Raw genomic sequence first — 20257 nt, 5'->3', positions numbered from 1 at the left:
GTGCTAGCCCAAGACTCTAATCACTATACTAATCCACACAGCTGTCTTTGGAACTGGCCTGCCCAAATGTAGTGGGTTTTACTTTGGAGTAGACAATAGCTTGGGTTGGGTTGTAACAAAACCCACACACATTGTCGTAGGCTGGGGGGGCAACTCTCCAAATCAAGTAAATAAATAAAAATAGCCAATTGCATCACAGATAACTTTGGTCTGCCCCTCCCCAACATAAAGCCTTCCCCCCCCCCAAAAAAAAAATCCTGGCTATGCCCATGGCCACACAGCTCCATGAATGAATAAATTGTTGTTTAATTAAATGGCCAAGGGAAATATTGCAAAGTATCAAAAAGTTCTTAAAAATGAATTATCCTTTCTTTTCAGCAAGACTTAAGCCGAGATCCTTATGCCAGTCTGTATATGTACTGATTTTGAAATTGTTTTGAGGTTTTGTTTTTCATATATGGAATAGCTTTTAATCATATATTTATCGTAAGTTTATTGTTCTAACCAAAGGCCATGACAGACTTGAAGCAATGGTATTAATAAAATACAGTGGTACCTCGGGTTACAGACACTTCGGGTTACAGACGCTTCAGGTTACAGACTCCGCTAACCCAGAAATACTTCCTCGGGTTAAGAACTTTGCTTCAGGATGAGAACAGAAATTGCATGGCGGCGGCGTGGCGACAGTGGGAGGCCCCATTAGCTAAAGTGGTAACAAACAGTTTCAGGTTAAGAATGGACCTCCAGAACGAATTAAGTTCTTAACCCAAGGTACCACTGTAATTGTTTTTACATAGAGGGGTGTGGTTTCTTCCTTGTTGAAGTTTTTTGGTTTTTTTACTGTGAAATTGATTCATGGTATTTTAAAGGAAGTGGTTCATAAACAGAATATAAAAAAAATAAAGTGGAGGAGTGAGGAGATTCCCATTTGAAGTTGGCACTTTGAAAATATTACATACAAGCACACATTTACACAGAGAGAGAGCTCTATGCAGAGTGGCACCTAGAAATTTGAAATAAAAATTCCACCTCAAATCCAATATATTGGATCTACTCAGAAAGGCTGTACACACACTACACATTTAAAGCACATTCCTCACCCCCAAAAAATCCTGGAAACTGCATACCCTTGACAGTGCTAATGTTCCCAGCACTCTTATCATGTATGGTATGACCCAAGGCCTATTCAGAATATACCCAAGGATATTAATAAACTTAAGTTCGTCATGTCTTTTTATTTATAAACATATTTCTACACCTCTATTCATAAATTTAAAAATTGGCAGTTTCCCGACAGTCATACCTAAAACCATACAATAAAAAACATATAACATTCTAAAATCAGAAATCAGCTATTCTGGAAATATATATTCTTTTCATTGCCTTCATAAGCCCAAAGGAATAGAAAAGTTTTCAGAGGTGTTTAAACATTAAAACAGAAGGCACCCGCTCAATCCTCTGTTGGCAGAGCATTTCACAAGACTTTGATACCACCAAAGAAACATTATTTGCAACTCAGAGCAAAATTGGCTAATCTGCAATCTTCCAACTGATCCTGGAGCTATAATTCCATCTCCCCATCCCATTGATTATGCTGTTTGGGGCTTTAGCCCAACATGTGGAGGTCCATTCTGCAACATTTTGGTGGGATTTTACTTCTTTTACATCTCCAAGTGAAGATCACACTCATTTACCCATTTCTATGCATCAAATTTGGTGATAAGAAAAAACCCTTTATATTGTTTTCCTGTTCATTCATTTGCTTTCGTTCGTTTGATGCATTTTTATCCCACCTTTTTCTCCAAGGTGGTTCTCCCCCTCCTCACAACAAGCTTGTAAGGTAGGCTTGGCTGAAAGGCAGCAACCTGCCCAAGGTCACACCCAGTGAATGCCGTGTCCAACTGGGGATTTGAACCCTGGTCTCCCAGGTCCTAGGCCGATACTTTAATCCCTATGCCACACTGTCTCTCCCTTATGCAACACTCACTGGAATAAGTATTGCTTCCGAAATCAGGACCGTGAAATCTATTGGTTATTTCCAGTGGGGCCAGGTGCCCATTGGTGGTGGTGGTGGGAGTCAGAAAGCCCAAGAGTCACTGGTGCCAGAGCCAGTGGTGGGTGGAGCCAATGAGTGGAAGAGCTAACCACTGGCGGAGGAAGAGGCGTGCAGCGGGAGCGCATCGCCCCCGGCAGCGCGATCCCGGTGGGGTGCCATCGGGGCTCCCCCCCCCCCAGCCCTGGGCACCACACCCCTAAGGGTGGCACACCACACCCCCAGGACGCACACCACGCCACACCCCCACCTGGTCTCTGCCCCGCCCTGCCTGCCCCCACCCCCCCACCCCGGTGCCAGAGCATAAAGATCCACCACTGGAGCTAACTAATTCCAGTTTTGTCTCATAGGTTTTCTGCAAGCAACAGCCCTGAGACTGAGGAGGAGTAGGAAACTGAACCCATTGCAATGGCCTAGATTGGTTGTAAATAAGGAGGTAGGAAGGTGGAGGCTGGCTGAGGGTAAACAGATCTTATTTATATTTATTTATCCTTCACTACTGCATTTATGGGACGCAGGTGGCGCTGTGCGTTAAACCACAGAGCCTAGGGCTTGCCAATCAGAAGGTTGGTGGTTCGAATGCCCACAATGGGGTGAGCTCCTGTTGCTCAGTCCCGACTCCTGCCAACCTAGCAGTTTGAAAGCACGTCAAAGTGCAAGTAGATAAATAGGTACCGCTCTGGCGGAAAGGTAAACGGCATTTCCGTGCACTACTCTGGTTCGCCAGAAGTGGCTGGCCACATGACCTGGAAGCTGTATGCCGGCTCCCTTGGCCAATAAAGCGAGATGAGCGCCGCAACCCCAGAGTCGGTCACGACTAGACCTAATGGTCAGGGGTCCCTTTACCTTTTCACTGCATTTATTTCCCACAATTTTTCTCCAAATAGCTCAAGGTAGCACACATGGTTCTCACCTTCCTCAGTTAATCCATACAACAACCCTGTAAGGTTGGTTAGGGTGAGAGGCAGAGGCTGGCCCAAGGTCACCCAAAGAGCTTCATGACCAAGTGAGGATGTGAACCCTGTACTCCCAAATCCTACTCTGGCACTCTAAGCACTATACCATACTGCCCTAATGGACCAGCCTGCACTGGATTGTTCAGATCTTTGTGGCTTATTGTCATCGTTTTTGTTTTTTGTTGTTGTTGTTGTTGAATAACAGTTTAAAAACAGGGGTAGGGGAGTGGGCATCTAGAGGGCCAGCATGATTGATCTTTTGCTAGTGCATCATTTTAATATTCTGAAATAGTGTTTTAGGAACGAGCAAGCTGTTGCATGGTAGAGCTAGCATTTGCACCTAAAACAGTTCCAGCTTATCACTTTGTGATGGTTTCCAAAAAAACCTATTTAGCACCAAAAGCACTTCCTTGAAAAAGCACCCCCTCCACACACACACACACACACACACACACACACACCCCGTAAGTTGGTCACCAGATCAATTCAAATCAAGTGCAGAGTACCCGCCCGTGGGGTTGTAAACTGAAAAGACACGACGCAAAAGGGAAAAGGATAGAGACGAAGGAGCCGAAGGAGCCGGGAAAGCAGACTTGGGCCAGTCTCTGCCTCTCAGCCTAACCTACCTCACAAGGCTGTTTTAGGGATTAAATGAGGAGAGGGAGTACCATGCATGCCAGGTTGATCTCCTTGGAGAATGCAACAACAACAACAACAACAAGTTTCCCCGCCCTGCCTTAGCTGCTTCAGAGCCTTAGAGAACAGGGTCCACTAATTTTTTTAAAAAAATAAAGCAACAAAGAATTGCCACAGTACAAATTATTGTTCAATTTAACATTTTTTTACATTTTCTTGGCATGGGAAGGGATCAGTTCTATCCCATCCCCAAGTCCATTTACACATCAAAAGTTTAGAACTTTTGAGGGATGAGCCAAGGGAGTGTGAAAGGATCCAAAAGTACTTCTAGAGGCTGGCTTAACCATTTCTGCAAAGTTGCAGAGCCTCCCTTTTTTGTTAGGGAGATTGGCTCATTGTTTTCAGTTGATGGCCTTTTGAACAAATTAGGAAATACCTAAAAAGGGCACCCTTCCCTCCCTCCCTCCCCCCCCCCCCTCTCACACACACCCCTCCTTGCTGAAGATGCTCTGATCATGGTGTCTGCCAGGAAAGAGAAATTGCAGGTTTTGAATCAAAGACATAAGAACATAAAAAGAGCCTGTCTGCTGGATCTGGTCAATGGCCAATTCAGTCCAGAAACCTATTCTCACAGTGGCCAGAAAGTTTATCCACAATTAAATGCTTTTCTTTTGATCTGTTCAAGGTCACACCTGCAGTTTCTTAGTTCAGCCCAAAAGTGAAAGTATCTTCCCACTCCCAAGCTGAACCATAAAATTTCCCTTTTATCCTTTTAGCGTCCCGTCCCGTCCCCCCCCCCCCCCGCAGTCCTTGCAAAACAGTAAGAACTCCAGCACCCAAGCTAGTGCCCAATGTACTGCTCTGCTTTCCTATGGATCACATCAGCAAGGCAGAGAGGGATACTGTGTTTTCTGGGCCACCCAGGACCACCATATGCATGTTCCAAGCTTGCGCTCTGGAGAGATCACTTTGGTGCTCCTAGTGCAGCGAAAACAGTGCTGGACGCAGCAGTTATGGGTTATAAGCCCAACCTGATTGCTGTAAGGTACAAGTGCTACAGGTTGCCTTCGATGGAGAGATAATCATGACTTACTGATCAGCTACTACCCGTCTTAAGCCAGGCAGCCCTTGGACAATAAATTGCTGAGCTGCCACTGTCCACCTGCTTCAATGGGTGCATGCACCAGGCAGAAAAGAAAATAAACAAACCTCTTGCACATAGCAAGCTGTAACGTCAGGACCATATGTCCTGGCTTGTCCTCCTGCAGATCAACAACAATGAGCTAAAAATGTTCAACAATGATGTTGCCACTTTGAAGGAGACCAGACTCACTTCAAATGGCTGCCTCCAAGAGAAAAACTACACCTTTTTCTGGCAAGGGGGACATCCAGAAGAACCATGTAGGCTTCACAATGAAGAACTCCCTTCTGTCAGTGATAGAACCGCTGGCTGAGGGCTCAGAATACTTGCTTTGCCCCTGCCTCTCAACCACCTCCAGTCCGGTTAATATCTTGAGTGTCTATGCTCCCACTATGTGCTCTGACATACAAACCAAGGACCAGTTCTACAAGGAACTAGACCAGGCTGTCAGGAGGGTCCCAGGCTATGATCACCTATTCCTGCTGGGAGGTTTCAATGCCAGAGTTGGGGGCGATCATCACAAATGGGGCAACTGTGTAAGTCACTTTGGTATTGGCAGCATGAACAAGAACAGACAGAGACTGCTTGAGCAGTGCTTGAATCACAGCCTCTGCGTCACGAATACTATCTTCTCTTTCAAGGCAAAACACTGAATGTCCTGGATATGTCCAAGGTCAAGGCCACTGGCACCAGCTGGACTTGATAGTCACTAGGCGATCATTCACTCCCACTATGTTGATTGCTGCACAGATCACTCCCTGGTGGTGAGCAAGATTCATCTCCAGCCAAAGAGGATCCATAGAACAAAGCAGAAAGTGCAGCCTCAAATCAACACTGCCAGAACAGTCATACCTGAACTTTATGAACACTTCCATCTGATTCCATTCAACAAGGCATACTGAACTGCCCCAGAGATAGTGTCAAAGCAAGGTGGAACTACATCAAAGAGGTAACCTACAACACAGCTATGTCCTCCTTTGGCAAAAGAGAGCAGTAGATCCCCAACTGATTTGAGGCCAGCATGAAGAACATGCGGCCTGATATCGCTGCAAAACGTGAGGCTGTTGTGACCTTGCTTGCTGCACTGAGAAAGGCAAGAAGTGATGCCCAGCAGATTGCCAGATGATGTGCCAATGACCACTGGCTAAAGCTGTGTCAGAACATTCAACTCGCTGCTGGCAATAGCAGCACTCACAAAATGTATGAAGGCATGAAGAAAGCCTTTGGTCCAACAGTCAGGAAAAGTGCACTTCTAAAAATCTTGTCTGGAGAGATCATCACAGACCACAGAAAGCAGATGAAGCGATGGGCAGAGAACTATCAAGAACTGTACTCATGGGAAAACATGATACAAGACTCAACAGTATCCAGACTCTGCCTGTTTTGGAAGAGCTGGAAGTCCCCCCGGCTCCCTTGATGAGCTAAAGAACACCATCAACTCTCAGGTAAAGCCCCAGGACAGGATGGAATCCCAACAGAAGTGCCAAAAGCCAGATTCAATTCCTCCCTCATGACACACCTCCACAGCCTCTTCTTGCAGTGTTGGGAACAAGGATTCATGCCACAAAACATGCACAACTCCAGCATTTTGACCCTCTACAACAGAGTGGTCCAATGTATGGCCAGAGGGCCTCAGCAACATTTGACCCCCCCACCCACCCAGCCCTCCTGCTTGCCTTTCCAAAGCCAGGTAAGAGAGGTGCCAGGCTTTGGGAAGGAGGTATGAGGGCTCTGACAGGGTTCTCCCTCCTCCTTCCCAAAGTCTAGTGAGCACTTTCCCAGATTTGGGAAGGGGATGCAAGGGCTCTAGGACCCTGCCAGAGACTTACGCAGCCTTCCCAAAGCCCAGCACCTCAGGTAGCTAGCTTTGGGAAGGCAACAAGAAGGCATCAAATTTTGGGCTCACTCCCCCAACCCACATGCAACAAAGCACTGTGCAGCCCACAGGTTTCATGTCCAAGTACTCTTGCGGCCCACTTGGAATGAAAAGTTGGACTACCCTGCTCTACAAGAACAAAGGTGACCGCCATGACTCTAACAACTACGACTCGTGGGAAGGGTCTATTCCGAGTCACAATGCGACTTTAGTGCTCAGAGGTCAACGGCCACCATTATTTTCCCACTGTGTCATCTGCAATAGAAATGCTGGGAGCAGAGATACTCCTTGTACATCGCCTTCATAGACCTCACAAAGGCCCTTGACCTCATCAGTCAAGAAAGACTCTTCACACTGCTCAACAAGATAGGATGCCCAACTTAGCTCCACAAGATGATTGTGTCCGTCCACAAGGACAAGCCTGGCACCGTCCAATATGACGGCTCATCCTCAGGCACCTTCCCTATACTCTCTTTGGCATATTCTTCTCCCTGTTGCTTTTATACACCTTCACCTTGACAGAAGACGGTGTTGGCATCCGTGCAATGAGTGATGGGGTTCTGTTCAACCTGGCATGTCTCCATGCCTAGACAAAAGTGTGGCAGGTCCTCATCCAAGGGATGTTGTTTGCAGACAATGCAGCCTTGACAATGTGTTCTGGAGGAGCTCTACAGGTGATGAAGACCAGTATCTTGGGTCAGAACGTCTCCAGCACTCCACGCATCAGCATTGGTGACCACATGCTTGAGGGGGTAGACCATGGGTAGGCAAACTAAGGCCCAGGCCAGGGCCGGATCTGGCCCAATCGCCTTCTAAGTCTGGCCCGTGGATGGTCTGGGAATCAGCATGTTTTTACATGAGTAGAATGTGTGCTTTTATTTCAAATGCATCTCTGAGTTATTTGTGGGGCATAGGAATTCGTTCATTTTTTTTTCCAAAATATAGTCTGGCCCCCCACAAGGTCTGAGGGACAGCGGACCAGCCCCCTGCTGAAAAAGTTTGCTGACCCCTGTGGTAGACAATTTTATCTACCTGGGCTCCATCATAACCAGCAACCTCTCCTGAGCTGGACAGGTGTACAGGCACACACCCACACCAATTTACATGCATTCTACTTGCATGCGACCACATATACGTGTGGCGTCTGGAAATAATTAAATAATTAAATTCATACCCAGAAATGGTGAGAGCTGGAGACCCTCCCCAGAACTCGAAGAGGATGTCACCGAGGGTGAAAGAAGCCCTGAAGAGACCTGGGGCACAATGGGACTTTGTTTATGCTGCTCAGTCTCCCTGCCTAACAGCATAGCAGCCGCTTTCCTGTACATCCTCCAGCCTCCTATCAGCCCCTGAGCTTCAGTTCCAGTTGTGGCTATTTTCTGATACAGCTTTCTTTTGGTATGGATTGGAGAGAAAGTGGCAGAGAGGGTATTTAAAGTGTGTTTGGAAGGTACTCACTTTACAGAATTTCACTTATGCGTGGGGGGACCTGGAATGTAAACCCCGAGTAAGCGAGGAGTTGCCTCTATTAGCAAGGCCAAGAAAAAAGCACACCAAGAACTCAGGCCAATGTAAGTTTCAATAGTGGGAGTAGTCCCTACTCACAAATAAATAACCAATTTTAACAAAAACTGATCCATTCAAAAGTATGTATTCTGACAAGGATTACAAACTCAAATAGAGGATTAATCTCTATTTGAGTTTGTAATCCTTGTCAGAATACATACTTTTGAATGGATCAGTTTTTGCTAAAATTGGTTATTTATTTGTGAGTAGGGACTACTCCCACTATTGAAACTTACATTGGCCTGAGTTCTTGGTGTGCTTTTTTCTTGGTATATTTAATAACAAGAACTCCAATTTATTTAATGTTTGTGTTGGCAAGGGAGCTATGGCAATGGCTCACCTCTCCAAAAGGGTATGGGAGGATGTGATGCTAACATCCAATACTATTGAAGGTCTACTACGCTTGGTGTTGAGATGTGGCAGCAACTTACACCGGCCAGGAGTGATGCATCAACGCCTTCCACATGTGCTGGGTCAGGAAGATTTTGGGCATCCCATAGAAGGACAAGCGCCTCAAACAAAACTGTTCTCTCCTAAGCCCACATGCCCATCACGAATCATGGAAATGGAAGGTACCCCAAGGGTCATCTAGTCCAACCCCAGGCAATTCAGGAATCTCAACTGAAGCATCTATGACAGTGTTGAGACAACGAATGACCACTGGGAGGAGCACAGAGAGAAGAAACGCCCTGGTGCATCTGCAGCAGCACAACCGGACACAACAAAGCATGCCTCTCTCATATCTGTCTCTACAGCCACGACAGGCACACTGCGACCTTCCAACAGTTTGACTTCATTCCCAAAGGCTCACTCTTCCACTGTCTTCTAGGACAGATGGATGCCAACCAGCCAGATGCCTGTGGTAAACCCTAAAGTAAAGGTAAAGGGACCCCTGACTATTAGGTCCAGTCGTGACCAACTCTGGGGTTGTGGCGCTCATCTCACTTTATTGGCCAAGGGGGCCAGAGTACAGCTTCCGGGTCATGTGGCCAGCATGACTAAGCCACTTCTGGCGAACCAGAGCAGCACACAGAAAAGCCGTTTACCTTCCCGCCGGAGCAGTACCTAATTATCTACGTGCACTTTGACGTGGTTTCGAACTGCTAGGTTGACAGGAGCAGGGACCAAGCAACGGGATCTCACCCCATCACAGGGATTCGAACCACTGACCTTCTGATCGGCAAGTTCTAGGCTCTGTGGTTTAACCCACATCGCCACCCGCATCTCATTTAAACCCTAAATGAAACATTCTAAATGAAAAACCCCCAAATTTTTTACACATTGGTATTGTCGACAGAGGAAAAGAGTAAGAAGGGAAGTCCCAAATGTTGTAACCTATCCTCATAAGAGAATAATAAACAAGCAGGGAGCTAGTATGGCATAGCAACTGGAGTGTCAAAGACCAAGACCTGGGAGAGACCAGGGTTCAAATCCCCACTTAGCCGTGAAGCTCACTGGGTGACCTTGGGCCAGTCACTGCCTTTTAGCCTAACCCACCTCACAGGGTTGTTCTGGAGATTAAATGAGGAGGGAGAGAACCATGTAGGCCCCCTTGAGCTCCTTGGAGCAAAAGGTGGAGCAGATACTCAATAAATCAATCAATAAATAACTACAAACAAGTAGCAATCAAGGGGGGAGGGAACTAAGAGTTTTAAATCCTGAACTGCATTTTCTGTATTACAGTGGTACCTTGGGTTAAGTACTTAATTCGTTCCAGAGGTCTGTTCTTAACCTGAAACTGTTCTTAACCTGAAGCACCACTTTAGCTAATGGGGCCTCCTGCTGCCACCGCGCCGCTGCTGCAGGATTTCTGTTCTCATCCTGAAGCAAAGTTCTTATCCCGAGGTACTATTTCTGGGTTAGCGGAGTCTGTAACCTGAAGCGCCTGTAACCTGAAGCGTATGTAACCCGAGGTACCACTGTACTGGCGCCACCCTTGCGGACACGTGAAAATATATGCTGTCCTGCTCATGAGGAAGGGTGGAACGGATCATAGAACCTGGGGAGTTTAGAAGGGACCTGGGCGACAGAGCCAGGAGATGGTTATCACCACACACAAAGTCAGGAAATTGATACAGTCACCGCTCAACTGGGAGGGTGCAGGATGAGGGCAGCTAACAGCAGACACTCCAGCTTTGGGAAGGAAGCAGGGCAGCTGTCACACTGCAGAGGGACTTCCTGCAGGGGCCTCTGGTGACCCAGGGGGAGGAGGCAACAGCTGCAGTCAAATGAGGATCTCAGAGCACGCTTTTTTCCTGACAGCCTGCAGCACCCTGGATCCAAGTTTGTGCCAGAGCTGAGCTCTGGCGGGAGGACTAGAATCCTGCCACACCTCCCATCGTAGGAACACAGAAGCTGCCTTGTATATCAAGACCACAGGTCCATCTGGCTCACTATTGCTTGACACTGACTGGCAGTGAATTTACAGGCTTTCAGGAGTTGCCTTTGCTGAGATGCTAGACCTCATAGTTCTGGATGATGGGCTGGGTTAGCTAACAGAGGAAGCTGCCTTGTACATGTCACATGTTAAGTCCACCTGGCTTATATTGTCAACAATGACCATCACTGGGTTTACAGACAGGGAGGTCTTTCCAAGTCCTACCTGGAGATGCCAGGGATCAAACCTTCTGCGTGCAAAGCAGGTACAGTGGTACCTCGGGTTAAGAACTTAATTCGTTCTGGAGGTCCGTTCTTAACCTGAAACTGTTCTTAACCTGAGGTACCACTTTAGCTAATGGGGCCTCCTGCTGCCACGCAATTTCTGTTCTCATCGTGAGATAAAGTTCTTAACCAGAGGTACTACTTCCGGGTTAGCGGAGTCTGTAACCTGAAGCATCTGTGACCTGAAGCATCTGCAACCCGAGGTACCACTGTACTCTGCTCACTGAGCTATGACCCCTTCCCCAAAGGAAAGGCAATCTGGTAGGCATTGTATACCTGGACTGTCAAAATGCTTTCGACAAAGTTCCTCAGCAAAGGCTACTGAGAAAGCTTAGAAGTTGTGGATGGCCCATCTAGTTCTGCATCCTGTTCTCTCAGTGGTCCACCAGACGCCTGTGGGAAACCTGCAAGCGGGACCCAAGCTCAACAACCCTCTCCTCTCCAGCTGTGGTTTCCAGCAACTGGGACTCAGAAGCATTGCCTCCAGCTGTGGAGGCAGATCATAGCCATCATGGCTAGTAGCCATTGATACCCCTTCTCCTTCCTCCTCCACGAGCTTGTCCTATCCTCTTTTAGAGCCAGCTAGGTGGCTGGCCATCACTGCCTCCGGTGGGAAGGAGTTCCATAGTTTAACTCTGTGCTTCATGAAAAAGAACTTCATTTTATCAGTCCTGGATCTTCCAGCATTCAGTTTCATTGGGTGTCCACCAGCACTAGTGTTAAGGTCCTGTTATTGATTAGTAAGTCGTTAAAGAACAGGAAGCAGAGAGAAAGAACTGAACTGGACAGTTCTCACAATGGAAGGAGGTCAAACCCCATTCCTGCAACTCTAATTTGTTTTAACTGTTTTTAATACAGCACTGTTGTAACCCACCCTGGGACCTGCATGGGAAGAGTAGGTGTCTTTGTTTTTAGTTTTTTTTAAAAAAAAAGATTGGCCCCCCCAAAAGAGCTCAATAAAATGGATGAATAGGCAACAAATTAGGAGTGCATAAAGACATATCAATGAATGTTGATGGGGGTCTGAGACACACAGATGTTAGGGTCACAGAAGATAACCCAATAAATAATACAGTTTACCCAGCTGTGAAATGGGCAGAGTCCATGTTAGGGATCATCAGCGAAGGAACTGAAAACCTAAATGCAAATATTGTGATGGTGTGACTAACCAGACTTGGAACATGACAAAAAAATCCTGTGGCACCTTAAAGGCTAATGCGCCTGCTAACAGGCATAAGCTTTCATGGACTCAAGCCCACTTCTTTGGATGGGTGAAGTGAAATCTTAGTAGGCAGGCATGCAGGAGAGAGGAGTTGTTAGGTGCGAGTTGAATGGCAAGCAAGATCCAAACATTACAGTCGGTGTGATAAATGGAGGTGAAACGTGTGCTTAACATACACTGCCTTTACACTGGCAGATTAGTGATAATTTACTCAGCATGGCTGATAAGGTTGTACTCACTCATGTAATGGGAACCGTTCACCAAGAAAATATTCTGGCATTGGTAAGCTAATTCCCACATGCAGAAGAAGAAGAAGAAGAAGAAGAAGAAGAAGAAGAAGAAGAAGAAGAAGAAGAAGAAGAAGAAGAAGAAGAAGAAGGTGATTTAGAATTATTTTTTAAAATCTGTTTTTTAACTCACAGGTGGACTGGAGCAACTCCACTACAAGGAAAGCTTGCAAAATTTGGGGCTTACCACTTTAGGGGGGAAATATAGGACCCCCCCTCCCATATATATATATATATATATATATATATATATATATATGATGCAGGGTGTGGAGAAAATGGAGAAAGAACTCAAGTCAGCTTTCTTGTGAGTAGGACCTGTACACTGGGAAGCCAATTAATCTGTTAGAGCAGTCATTTAAAGATCGGAGAAGCTTCCCATTTTGAATTCCCTCTGTCCCTCAGTTTTCCTGCCTTAAGATCACTTTGCCACGTTAACTACATCAGATTGCATTTTTTTTAAAAAAGTCATCAGCATTTTAGTCTGCCTTATTCCTAATATACACCCATTTTGTCTGCAGTTTTGCCTAATGCACACCTATTAGCAAAACCATTTCCCTTACATAAGGCATGCTTGGGTCTTATTTTTCCCTAGCATAGTGCAAATTTATATCTTATTTTTGCTAATACAGTGGTGCCCCGCAAGACGAAATTAATTTGTTCCGCAATTTTTGTCGTCTAGCGAATTTTTCGTCTTGCGAAGCACGAAATCCCATAGGAATGCATTGAAAATCAATTAATGCGTTCCTATGGTCAAAAAAAGTCCAAACAAAGCCAAATTTGGTACAACAACAGTTTATTAACTGCTCTTTAAAGTCACACATACTGTAAAGAGCAGTTCAAAAATTGAAGGGAAAATAAATTAACTTTATAAACAAAACATGTCTTTGTTTTTAGACAAAGAAAACAAAGTCGCGAGACGTTTTCGTCTTGCGAAGCAAGCCCATAGGGGAAATTCGTCTTGCGAGGCAAATCGAAAACGGAAAAACCTTTCGTCTAGCGAGTTTTTTGTCTTGCGAGGCATTCGTCTTGCGAGGTACCACTGTATATGATTTTGTACACCGTTTTTTATGTTTGTTTGGCGAAATTCGGAGAAGTGTGAATTTCAAAGGATAGCTGTGTTTTGGTTCACAGATCCATTCAGAAAGTGAAAATTGGGGAGTTGCCCCTCAAAATGTAAATCACACCAGGTGTCTCCTCTTAAGCCTACTGTTCTTAGGCCACAATCTATTTTAAAAAAGCACTTTGTAGGCTCTAGAGAGTTATAGCCATTGAATGCAATGGAGCTTAAGGGGGGGGGGCAGGGTACGGACAGGGTTGCATTCTTAGGATAATATATCCCGGAAGAAAATATTGGGAAATGTGAAGGATCTTGCCAACACAGAGCTAGCAGATGTGGTTAATAAAATAAAATGCCATGGTCTTTCACCCCTCAGACTCTGGCTGGGAAGAGAGATTTTAAGACATCTTTGCTCTCCTTGGGGGAAACTGTCAAAATGACTTGATCGTCTAGAATGACATCTGGAAAGAACAACAACACAAATATAGCTTCTCATTCGTTAAGGCCCCAATGCTTAGCTGCTGGTAACAACTGCACAGAAGGATTTACGCACCACAGCAATTGGTTGGGAAGAAGTATATATTGTGCAGCCACAGTACGGGCCAGCAATGGGTGGCTTTACAGAAGACTCTAGCTTCCTTAAATATGAATAAAGATGGGGAGCTTTGCACCCCCAGGGGGGGCCAAAAGTCCTCAGAGTCAGCACACACCAGAAGCATTTCCAACACTTCCATGTAGGAAATTGTACATGCCTTGCACTCTCGTAATGTGTGGGTGTAAGCCGCAACAGCCAGGAGTGCAAGCGGAGAGAATAGTCTCGCTCGGAAACAAAGGCAGTTTTGTAAAAGGGTATTCCCCTTGAAAACATGCTGTGCAGTTTCACCAATTTTCCAGAGGGTAAGGGAGGCAAAAAAGTTTTCCCATTCAGAGTGAGTGCTTGCTCATTCTGAGTGTGGAGAAAATGTTTGTCCGTTTAGAAATCAGCCCCTCACTCTGATTTGGATTTGTGATGTCAGCACACCCTAAAGAGGAAGACATCCCAGGAAGAATGTTGAGGTAGTGCCAAAATCTGCCCTCTAATTCCTCAAAAGTTTTCTTCCTCTGTAAAATAGTGGGTTTTTTTATTAGAGTATTTTCCTGTTTGCCATGCAATCATCTGAAACATTGCACAACACATTGTTCAGGGTGTTATGTTCAAGTTAGGATGAAGACAGGTGTGTACTGATGCTGCTTCAATGGTCCCCTCTGAGGAGCCCTTACCTGCTGCTTCCCCTATAAGGGGAGTTTAGACTTTAGAGAAAAGACGAGTAAGAAGAAACATGACAGGAGGTTATAAAATTATGCAAGGCACAGAGAAAGAGGATAGAGAAAGGTTCTTCTCCTTCTCTCACAACACTAGAAGCCACAGACATCCAATGAAGCTAAACATTGGAAGATTCAGGACATAAAAAATAAAGCACTTCTTCATGCAGCACATAGTTAAACTATGGAACTCCCTCCCTCAGGCAGTAGTGATGCTTACCAACCTGGATGGCTTTCAAAGAGAATTAGACAAATTCGTGGAGAGGACTACTAGCCACAATGGCTATGTTCTGCTTCCATAGTCAGAGGCAATAAATGTTGCTGGAAGCCACAAGAGAGAAGAGGGCTCTTGTGCTCAGGTCCTGTTTGTGGATTCCCTGTTGTGGCATTTGGTTGGCCACTGCGAGAACAAGATGCTGGACTAAGTGGGCCAACTTTGTCAGGATCCATCAAGACTCTTTTTATGCCCAGCTAAGTTTTTTGGGTCCATGAGTTCCTTTGCTTGCAGCTTCCTATATCTCCAGTTTTTGGAAAGTCCTCAACAAAGAACTCCAGAAAGCCACTCCATATCTTTTGGAAGTCTTGTTTTTTAATTCCCCCGCTCTCCTGCCTCATGAACTGCTACTTGCAGGGTGTCTTGAATCCAGCTTTCTGCACTTGGTATGGTCTGTGGTTTCCAGTGCCAGACTTTGTTACATACAATGGAATTTGAAGGAAAATGCAACTTAAGTCACTCTAGAATAAAGTATTGGCGCACTCCAAATTGTTTGCCATGTACCTGCACAGAAAATAGCAATACAAAGTAAATGATAATGATATTCCCTAGAGAATCACTTTCATTTTTATTATAAAAAAAAATCTTTTTAAAGTTCTACCTGTGTTTGTTTGTTTGTTTCCAGGATCTGGACTCATCCCTTGAATAAATTTTTCATTTCTTGAGCCATTCTGGTGCCAACGCTTTTGCACCTGATTGCCAAGCGGAGGGGAAGAGAGAAACGGAGGCGGATCGCTGGCTCCAGAGGCCACTCCCCCTACCGAGGCCCCTCCCCCTCGCCCTTCGTCCACATGGCGAGGGCCTCACCTGAGAAGGGGAGCCAGGCGTCTGGGGAAGCGCGCACATTCTAGGTGGGTGGAGGGCTATCCGTGGATCGGGCCCTTTCAACCCACCCCCGACGGGGGCTCTGATCCCACCCAGGCTTCCCCGCTGGCCCGGCTTCCCCGCTGCTCGCTCCCGTCTCTCTCTCTCTCTCTTTTTCTCTCTCTCCAGAGAACCTTCCAGCCGTGCCAAAAAAGCCTGCTAGGTATTTGAATAGCACAAAGGAACCGCCGCGCCTCCATTGGCCGGCTGGTCCTCGGCGGGGCGGGCGCGGGCCGCCACTCGAGCCGAAAACCGTGCTCCCATAGGCCGGGGGGCGGTGCCGAAGAGGGTGCATAAATAGCGGGGGTCGGCTAAGCAAGGGCTTATTGCCCGCTGCATTCGCCAAGCACGGCCGACAGTGGAGGGCGGAGAGCGAGCGAGCGCGAGAGAGAGAGAGCGCAAGGAGGGGTGCGGCTCTGCGCCTGCCCGGGGATGGTGAGCTGTGCGCCGGGCTGCTAAGACGGAGAGAGAGCCCCGCTCCAGGCCGGGCTCGGGGTGGATGTGGGCCCGGGGACGGGAATGGAGTGCGCCCTGGACGCCCAGAGCCTGATCAGCCTCTCGCTGCGCAAGATCCACAGCTCGCGGACGCAGCGCGGCGGCATCAAACTGCACAAGAACCTCCTGGTCTCTTATGTGCTCCGCAACGCCCGGCAGCTCTACCTGAGCGAGCGCTACGCAGAGCTCTACCGCCGCCAGCAGAGCCACCACTACCACCACCCCCAGGAAGGCGGGCTGCTGGCCATGTCGCCCGTCGGAGGAGCAGGCACGCCCGCTTCGCTGGGCGAGATCGCGGCGGATTTCAGCCCTCTCCACTTGCCCGTCGAGGCAGCCGACGAGGCGGACGACGGTCTCCAGCACGGGCAGCTGCGGGGCTGCGCCTTCGCTAGAGGGGGCGGCGAGTCGGCTCTGGAGATGTCCGGGTGCGCCCAGGACGAGGAACCTTTGGCCGGACTGCCTTCGCTCATGCCGCCCGCTCAACCCCCGGCAACCCTCTCGGGGCTCTGCAGGGACTCTCCTCTGGCTTTCTACCACCGCGCCGCCACGCCGCCGGCGCCCGGGCTGCTTTACGCAGTGCCGGGGAGCTGCGACTTCTCCAGCGGAAGCAACAGCGCCAGCACAGGCTCTGCTGTGCCGTCGGGGCTGGTCCCGGCTCCGTCCCCCTCCGCCTCTCCGCACTGCTCCAGCCGCACCACTGTTTTGGACTTGGACACGCACGTGGTGACCACGGTGGAGAACGGCTACTTGCACCAGGACTGTTGCTCGCCCTGTCCTTGCGGCGGCGGCAGCAGCCCAGGCGCCGCGGTGATGGGCGTCCCCCCCAGCCCGGGCTACAAGCGCAAATACTACCCTGGTCACGAGGCCGTGGAGGAAGGAGAAGAAGCAGGAGGCGGTGGGAGACGAGGAGGAGGGGGGTCCGTCGTGGGGACGGCGCCCCCCATTTGTGGTGTGGGCGGTGGCGGTCCCCCTCCTCCGTCTCACCCCGCCTTCGCTCCCTGCCCCAAGCGCGCCCGCTTCGAGGATTTCAGCGCGGAGCACCCCCCGACGGCTCCTTCGCCGCCACCACCACCACTTCTGACGGCGCCCCCGACGGCGTCTCCTCCCCAGGACTCGTCCAACATCTCCAACTTGATTTCCATCTTCGGCTCCGGTTTTACCGGGCTGGTAAGCCGGCAGCAGCAACAGCACCCCTACCAAGCCCACCAGCAGCAGCAAACCCACCACCAGCAGACGCCCCAGCAAACGCCGCAGCCGGACCCCGAGCAGCCCTTGAACGGGCAACTGTGTAGCAAGCAGGCGCTGGCCAGCTTGGGGGCTTGGACGCGGGCAATCGTGGCCTTCTAGCCGGGACAGGGAAAGATCTGACGGGGCGGGAAGGAAGAAATGCCTGCTGCTTGGCTCTTTTGGTGGGGGTGGGGAGGTTGGGGAGACCCTGAAACAAAGACTGAAGTTGTGGGGAGGGGGGTGGCTTGGGGCAGTTGACAAGCCAAGCGAATGTTTGTTTTTTTCTCTAAATTGTACCATAGAATTTACTTCGAAGATTCTTGCGCCTTTATTTTTCCAGAGATGATGAAGAAATAGTACCTATTTAAACAAAAAGCCCCAACAACAACAACAAGAGTTCTTTTGTGTCTTCCCCCCCCCCCCACCCCCTGGATGGTGTTGAGTTGTTTCGTTTTTTTCTTTAACTCTTTCCAGGCTTTATTGTATTTCATTTTTATTTGCCCCCCAAAAACATTGGTGGGGAGGGGAGGAATGCAGGAGGTGAAGAGATGGATAAGGAGAATAAGCTGTGTGAGAGAGAAAAGAGTTTACACCCGAGGTTAAAGTGCTCTAGGGAAAAGGTAGTTCTGGCCATTGAATTGTAACTCTCCAAAATTAGGGGAGAACTTAAATACCTGAATCAACTCCTATCTCCCTCCCACAAGAAGTGTTGTAGAACTTGACACGTTGCCTTTTTCAGTTGAGCCCAGAATAGTCTGCAGAACTATGGGCTGAATGGGGGGGCTTTTATGCATTATTATTATATTATTATTACTATTATTATTATTTAAAAAACATTTAAACCAGAAAACTGGCTGTGTTTCTTTAGCAATCTAAACTTTCCAAAATGCATTTTAAAAGGGGTGGGTTTCTATAGCTTTTCTTCTTCCCCTTCCTGTCCCCCAAAACAGACACATTTGTATGGGGCTGGGCTGTTTCCCCATGTAGTCACTTGAGTTCTTATAAGGGGGAGGTGGGGTGGTCCTTCCTAGTTCCTGCTAGGGGTTCATAGGAGTTTTGGGATAGTGGAACAGACGGGGGTGGGGGTGGGGGGTGGACTCTCCTTCCTTGACCATCTGTCAAGGATGCTTTCGCTATGATTTCTGCATTGCAGGAGGTTGGAATAGATGACCCTTGGGGTCCCTCCCAACTTTACAGTTCTATGAAACCCCCCCTAATTAATAATAAAAACTTGCTAACATAAAAAAAACATAGTTGAAAACATCAACAGAATGTACAACTTTTCCTAGTTGAAATCTGGATGATGTGATTAGGTATATGTAGCCTAATTTCATGTGAGGGTCTCTTTCCCCTTTTGTATTATTTGCCATTCCTTGAAGTATATAGTTCTGTCCAACACTGCTCTTTAAAAAAAAAAAGTTTGGGGGAGGAAAGGTGGGGAGTGATGAGATCTCAACTACTTTACCCATCATGCATAGCGCTCTCACAGGTCCTGCCTCCCTCCCTTCCCCCCAAATGTGTGTGTGTGAATGCCACAAGTAAATGTGTTAACACTATTTTCATGTCTTTAAATGTGGTGGGTGGTTTGTTTTTCCCCCTTCTCAAAATATTTTGAACTCTCCTGATGCAACCAGCAATTGTTTGGTCCTATGTGCAAAACAAGGTCTGTGTTTCTGTAACCCTATTCTTTTTTTCTTTCAAATAAACTTTGTGTTCTTTTTATTAAAGGGAGAAAATAAAGAACCTTTTGTTGTAAAAAGGTGGATTTTTCTGCTTTTGCCATCCAGCTTTCACATTAAAGCACTGTGTGTATTAAAGGACGCGTCCCTAAGCATTATTTTCCCCCTCTTTGTATCTCTGTATATTTTTGTGTGTGTGCATACTGAATTGTATATCACCGGGTAAAACTGTTCAGATTTGTTTAAATTTATAATCTTAATAAAAAGTCCAATTATAAAAAATGTTGAAGTGTGTGTACCTTCACAACTCAACCCTGAAAAAGACTGGCTATAGATGACAATTTTTAAAGACTTGGTATCCAGCAGAGTTCGCAGCCAGATTCAAAACTGGATATAACCTCAATGAGATCAGAGTTTTAACTGTGGGAAGACCCACTGAAATTAATGGACCAAGGGTATTCATGTTCATTGATTTCAGTGGGGCTACTCTAAGCAGAGCCAGCACTGAATCCAACCCACTAATTACAAAAGTGGCTACTCTCAAGTAAAGTTTCTTATTACAGTGGTACCTCGGGTTAAGTACTTTATTCGTTCCGGAGGTCTGTACTTAACCTGAAACTGTTCTTAGCCTGAAGCACCACTTTAGCTAATGGGGCCTCCTGCTGCCATCGCACAGCCAGAGCACGATTTCTGTTCTCATCCTGAAGCAAAGTTCTGTAACCTGAAGCATATGTAACCTGAGGTACCACTGTATACACATTTTTGGAGTGTCTTCTCCCTTGATCTGAGTTAAATAAGCATTGGGTCAGGATGTTAGGAGAGTATTCTTTGAGACTTCTAAATCCAATAACTGATTTGTGAAGATTTATTCCTGAAGCATCTGTGATGTTAACTTTTTTTATGCGTTACACCTTTTGTGGAAAGACTCTGAACGCATCACAAGATACAGGCAAAATAT

At 47.2% G+C, this 20257-nt stretch overlaps 1 protein-coding gene across 1 annotated transcript; it reads left to right on the top strand.

Annotated features, from left to right (window-relative positions):
• The first annotated feature begins 15856 nt into the window (after positions 1-15856).
• Positions 15857-19437, top strand: IER5L (immediate early response 5 like). Its single transcript, XM_077922116.1, has one exon. It carries the CDS (start codon positions 16418-16420, stop codon positions 17738-17740), a length of 1323 nt encoding a protein of 440 aa, XP_077778242.1. The 5' UTR covers positions 15857-16417; the 3' UTR covers positions 17741-19437.
• Positions 19438-20257: the final 820 nt, after the last annotated feature.

The sequence above is a fragment of the Podarcis muralis genome, chromosome Z (genome assembly GCF_964188315.1).
Source record: "Podarcis muralis chromosome Z, rPodMur119.hap1.1, whole genome shotgun sequence".
Classification (NCBI taxonomy): domain Eukaryota; kingdom Metazoa; phylum Chordata; class Lepidosauria; order Squamata; family Lacertidae; genus Podarcis; species Podarcis muralis.
This window is presented reverse-complemented; position numbering and strand designations above follow the sequence as displayed.

Excerpts from the sequence above, each read along its gene's own strand:
- IER5L (XM_077922116.1), top strand. The coding sequence starts at position 16,418 with ATGGAGTGCGCCCTGGACGCCCAGAGCCTGATCAGCCTCTCGCTGCGC.